The sequence below is a fragment of the Protopterus annectens genome, chromosome 12.part0 (genome assembly GCF_019279795.1).
Source record: "Protopterus annectens isolate FY-2018-M chromosome 12.part0, PAN1.0, whole genome shotgun sequence".
Lineage (NCBI taxonomy): Eukaryota > Metazoa > Chordata > Ceratodontiformes > Protopteridae > Protopterus > Protopterus annectens.
The window spans coordinates 782,933,125-782,939,613 of record NC_056746.1 but is presented as its reverse complement, the minus strand read 5'-3'; the positions used below and the strand labels follow the sequence as shown (position 1 = coordinate 782,939,613).

At 38.2% G+C, this 6,489-nt stretch overlaps 1 protein-coding gene across 1 annotated transcript in view; it reads right to left on the bottom strand.

Moving 5' to 3' along the window:
* LOC122816799 (cytochrome P450 2K1-like) overlaps positions 1–406 on the bottom strand; it is a 627,013-nt gene extending 626,607 nt beyond the window's left edge. Inside the window, exon 1 of the mRNA XM_044089826.1 lies at positions 124–406. Within this exon, the coding sequence (XP_043945761.1) occupies positions 124–318 (195 nt within the window). The 5' untranslated portion in view covers positions 319–406. The remainder of the gene's footprint in view (positions 1–123) is intronic.
* Between the last annotated feature and the right edge of the window lie 6,083 nt (positions 407–6,489).

Here is a 6,489-nt window from a genome sequence, read left to right as displayed (position 1 = left end):
GTACAATTCTGCACGTTCTAAGAAATCTTGTAATACTGGTACAGAATTTAACAGCTTGCATTCTTCATCAGACCCCCCTCACTTTTGCAAAATGCAGCATGGCAGTACTCTGAAACAGCTTACCTTCATTAAACTGTTCTGCGGTCTCTTCAGATCCAGAAGATGCAGGTTTCCAATAAGTGGGAGTGGTGTTGGTCCCCTTGGAAAGTTTTTTGGTGAAGACCATATTGATTTAATATAGAAATGAATGCAGAAAAAAGCCAGAATAACAACAAGGAAAACTGTGCTTTCACCCAGCATTACATTTAGCAGGCTCATGTTCCCCACAAAAGAACAAATATTCTATTTTGAGTTTCAGCCTGTTAGTACAAGAAGCTGTGTAAAGGTAAGAGTACAAATGTTAGTTAAACAACATGACTCTCAGAACTCAGAGTTCACACAGCATGTTTTTTATCTTAATCATTACAAATTGCAACACATTCAAAGTTTTTTTTTTAGATAAGGCTCACAAAATATTTTTTTTATCTATAAAAAGCTAATGATGTCATTTTTTAAAATTTTTCATGCCATATCCATTCATTTATTTAAATGTTTGTTCACTAAAAATGGAGTACTATGCAAAGTCTTGCTGCCAGGTATGACAGAAAGGGAGAAAATTGATTTGAACAGCAGAAATGGATGACAGCATTCAAACCGCATTTGATCAAATCCTTAGATAGCAAGGTAAATGTTATAGTCTACCATTATATTAGGATGAAGCATACAAATGAGGTCAGATAAAATGCAGTTTGCATCAGCTCCACAAAAGGAGGCTAACAATGTTTAAGACTGTTCTAATGAATAATTCCTACAGTTACCAGAGAAACTGACCATGGTTACTTTGTACTTAAACACACATTTAAGAATGCGAGTTGGAAATTTGTACAATAGGTGCATAGAATTATAGTTTATACTGATGACGCAGCTGATTAATGCTGGAAATACAATTTAATATAAACATGTATGCTCTAGGATGCATTTGATTAAGACATTATTTCTGGATTACTGACTGACTAGCAGGCAGATTTTGGTTTAAAACTCACCCAACACAGAAACTGGAGGGCACGCTGCAGAATTGTATGGCGGCCATATTGTGCTGTTGGAGGATCAACAAAAGAAGGAAAATAGGAACACCTTTCATTACTGAACGTTTTATGTTACTTTTAAGGTATTTATCAATATGGCCTGGGTGTTCTAGTTTGTGTGCGTGAGTAGCAGTATTTTGCAGTGTAAAGCTGAAGAAAAAAGCATAATAAAACAAACATTTGTTATAGATAAATGACTGGAGGCTAGTTTGCTCTGAATGGAGATAGCTGCAACAGAGAAAAGACCTATTGCCTATAACAAGGAGAACATAAGGCAATGAAAAAGTACAAACAAAGGTGGTAGTTATCCCGACTGCTCTTATCTGCATAAATGCCAGTATTGCATTATTTGCTGGAGTACTCAGTGTGTGGTATAAACTGTAAACTGGAATTTCTTTCAGAAAGGCATGTAACACTATGATTAGGAATGTTTTCCTTTACCTACACTGTTGTATGATCTCAGAGTTAACATATTAAAGATGCAGGTGAGTGGGGCATATATGGTTGCTTACCTTCTATGTTAGCGGTGGTGCAGTGGTGGCGTTGTTGCCTCACAGCAAGAGGTTCTCCCGTTCGATTCTCTGCTTGGGTTGTGAGTGCCTCCTGTGTGGAGTGTGCATGTCCTCCCCGTGGTCAAGTGGGCATTCGAAAGACATGCGTTGAATGGGCGTGCCTTCGTTGAAGGTTGGGTGTCGGGCTGGCAACTCGACACCACAAAAACCAACTGCCAATCATTAGTGGACCGGAGTTCCGCTGTGGCGACCCCTGACCAGGAAAAGCCGAAAGATAAACAACAACCTTCTATGTTAGATTCAGTGGAAAATGAATTAAAGTAGAAATTACATTTTATTTGTTAATTTGCTTATTTTGAAAGTAATAAAATGCCCTATAATGAACTGTCTCAAATGTATGTGTATATATAAATAAATGGGTCTACCTCAACTCACCGAAAGTATATTTTTAAGTAGCATTTACTGTGAACAAAGGAATGTGACAGGATCAGGCTAGACAACAGGATGCTTATACAAGTTATAAACACATTTATGTTGCATGCATGGGATGCAGATCTTGTTTCAGCGGCCATGTGGCTTTGCTGATGAATGCATTGCTAAAATAAACTCCTACTTAATACTTTGATTATTTCATCTGCTATGAATTTTACTGCCCACATTTTTTCATGGTTGTTCTTTATAAATTAAAGTGTGAAATTAATTATATGAAAACTAGAAGTTGATTACATTATCACAAATTCATTTTTTTTTATTGGCTTACAGAGAAATATATTTTCTGGATTTGAAATGACAACTAACACAGTGTTTGCTCATTGTAAAAAAAAAGGTTTTCTTATTAGATTGAGGAGAAATATTGAACTCTGTACAATTAAGAGCCTAGCAGGTTAAATTTGTTATAGTTTTGGCAGTCTGTGATAATTGTTTTACTGGACTTCCACATGGTTGTTATTTAAGACGTTGCTTTAGAAATTAACTTTTTGAAAATTTCTGCTATGCTATGAAATATAATTTCTTAAAAATGCACACACACAATTAGATTTATTGATGGAAATTATGCTTTTGACCTGGCTCTCCAAAGCAGAAATGCTTCAATTCATGAGTGCTTCAGAAGCTGGTGATATATGAAAGCTTGCTTAAAAATTTGGGGATCAAACAAACTTGTGATACTATGTTCAGCAACATAAAGGCAACATTCTCCTTTAGGATGCTTTCCATATTTTCAGTACAGGAGTAGTTCAAACTGGAGTTGTGCAATTTATTTATTAAATTACATACAGCGACAAAGATAAGTGAAGATTTTTCATTTCTTGATTTGTTTTTAAGTTCATTTTAACAGTCTGTATCTGATTTAGCGAAGGTTTTTCAGCTTATATTAGTGATTCCAGTATGTAGCTGCATTTTGCTACTTAAGTGGACTAACCATATTATTAAACTCTAGATTCTTTCTTGCTTAAGTAGTGAGTATGTTAGGCTAGTTCTAGATTTAGTAATTTCAGTACAAAGTCAGCTTAGAGCTAAAACTCTTAATATTTTTCTTTCACGCCTGCCCTGTTTGGTCATGTTCTTAAGCTTAGTGTATCTGTCACCTGCCCCTTATAATAATTTGACAGCATAATTATCTTCCCATTTATTGGCTGCTGATAGTAAGAATATAAATATCATTTTGCAAAGTCTCTTCCTTTCAGCAATTTAACAGGCTAACTGCCACTGATGAAATTTCTTAATATTGAGTGTACTGATGCTGTTTACACTGTTTTTAGTGCTAAAACACTGAGTTTAGATCTATTTATTTAGATTTAGTTGAGTTTAAAATTGTGAGGCACCTTACACTGCCCTGTATATGCAGAAATATGTTTAATTAAAAATATTCCTGTAACAGACTACCTCTGAAAAATCCTAGTTGTTCAAAGAATAACTGGCTATGAAGTGAGGAGCACAGCCTTGCAAATACAATTAAGCCAGACATTAACCATTCTGGCAGTCTCCACAGTTAACAAAGCACAAATTAAGACTCTGAGGTCATAGGCTGAGCATTTATTTCAAAGGGGACAACTTTGTGGTCTGACCAAATGAAGACATTACTCTATGGGGAGTGCAGCCAGCTTGGTGGATTTGGGCATCCAGAGGCAATGTCGCAGGTGTTTCTTGCTTACTGACAACCACCTGATTCAAAGCATATTGATACAGTATAGGTTCATAGGTTCATAGGTAAGTACTAGGCTATCTGCCCAAGGGCGTTTATAAGCCTAGCCAGAATGTGTTGGCTTTCGCCACCCCCTTAGATTAGTTCCCTGTGCCTCTGTCCAGCAGAGGCATTAGTTTACTGTGCCACTGTCCAGCAGAGACACTGCAGTGATCCCCGGGGTAAATTTTCTGTTTCCCATTCACCCGTCAAGGTTTTTCTTGAAGAGTGCTAGTGAGGGGCTCTGCCTGATGTATATTGGAATCCTGTTCCAAAGCATGGGGAGTCTCTGGGATAGGAATCTATCCCTCCAGCATGTCCTATTTATCATTGTGGTGAGGTTTATATCTCTAGAGCATGTCTCTCTCTAGGATTTAAATGTAGTTACACAATGCCACTGGAGGCAAGGCTCTCACTTACCAACACCTAAACCACCACATAGGTTGTCAGCAGCAAACACTCACTACATACTAGACACTATACCCTAAACCAGAAACTTCACATAGCATGGACCAGGTAAATAGACCTAAATATACTGAGTGTCTTAAATTTAATTGTCCAGAACTTCAAAGGCTTCCTAGACATATCATAGACTGCTAAGACAACATTCACCAAGACGCATATAGCATCACCAGGAAGTGTCACAGCCTCTAAGCCCATAAGACAAACTGCCACAGCGCAATATTTTATTTATGGGAAATTCTGTTGTGAGACACACAGATGTCCTACTCACCAGGATGAATAAAGAGAGTGTCATGGTCCGCTGCCTGTTAGGAGCCAGGATCCATCACATGTGCTCTTATATCATTGCACCACAAGTACCAGTATGACTCCATTATAGTCCATGTGGGTGTAAATGACATGAGATTTTTCTTCCTGGAGTATATGAAAACTGACATGATATAGCTTTTGGACTATATTTTTCAGGCTACTATGAGCCTCGCATTGAGCAGCATTCTACCTTCTCCAAGGATAATGCCACAGTACCAAAGAAGATAATTGGCTTTAATAATTAGCTTTGTTTTGGTGTCACTCTAAAGAGGTCCAATATTTTTTGACAACACTGCTTTGTCAGGGATGGTCTGCACTTCTTCCCACCTAGGATTTTTAATACTGGCTAAAACCTAGCCCATCCCATAATGCCCCTTTAAGGCAGTGCCAGCACGATAAACTTACCAACATAGCTAAAGCATCTCAGAATAATATAAAGGAGTTACTGTTCAATGTCAGGAGGCTAAAAGGAAGTGCCAGGAGGCTAAACAGAAAACTCAACTCCCTGCAAGCTCTTCTTGCCCTGGAGAATATAGACATCTGTACAGTTACTGAGGCTTAGTTTACAGCTGCAGAGAGCTCCCCAGCCATGCAAGGCTATAATGCCTTCCTCACATTTAGACTAGCTACTTCACAGATAGGGTCTAAAGGTGGAGGAGTCTCAATTTACATCAAACACGAACACACTTCAAAGCTGGCCAAACAGCATGACACATGAGTTTATTCACATGCAACTTATCATTAGATAAAACCCTTACCGTATCCTTGCAAACTATAGGCATCACTACATGACCCTGAAAGACCATACCACATACTTAATGAACTGGAGACACTCCCCATTCAACCAAACATTATATTCATGGGTGACTTTAACTACCCTGCAATTAACTGGGAATCATACATGACCCCAAACTTGCAGTTTTAGAGATTCCTGAATTTTGTTAATACAAACACCTGGAACATCTAGTTTGCACACCCACCAAGGGCACAATATACCTTTGATCTATTCCTCACAAACATGGGGAATGATGCACTCCCCTAGAGTAATGTCCTCTTTGGCCAAGTCAGACCACAAAGCTGTCTCCTTTGAAATAAATGTACAGCCTGGAACCTCAGCTAACCCTAGAATATTTAAAATGTATTCCATGGTTAACTACCTCATATTAAGTGACAGTCTATCAAAATTCCAAACCCCCTTGAATCCCAAGAACACAGCTACCTATATGGAATTTTTCACAGAAACTCTGTACAATCATGTAAATAGCTGCACAGACACAGCTGTATGTACCAAAAATAAATAAAGGACAGCTGTATGTACCCCAAATAAAGAAAGGACAATCACCAAAAACATGTCACCATGGTGGAATCCCAGTAAAATAGGTTGCATAATCAAAGAAAGAAAAATCCTGTTTAAAAACCGGAAGCGCATTGCTCAGAAATGTAAAAACTCCCACATCAATCTGACCAAGAAACTTAGGGGACTAATTGAGTCCACCAAAGGCAAATTTCAGATAAAAATAATCTTCAAGATAAAGACAAATGTCTTTCTTCAGTTATGTCTGCATCGTTAAAGGTAACACCCAACAATGTGCCAAACTACTAGTGAGTAGAACCACCTATACAAAGCCAGATGATCTGCTGGCTGATAATCTCCAGGTTTTCTCCCCAACATTCCCAGTCACTACCCAGGAAATAAACCCCACCATTTCTCCACCAACTATCACTTGGAAACAGGACTTGACTAAACTCTCTAAGGCTAAGGACACTACTTCAATGGGCCCTGATAATATCCCAGGATGCCTCCCGATGATCATGAAACATGATCTGTCAGGCCTGATAGAATCTCTATTTAACCAGGAAATAGATTGTGCCAAATGAATGAAGGACTGCTGCAACAGTT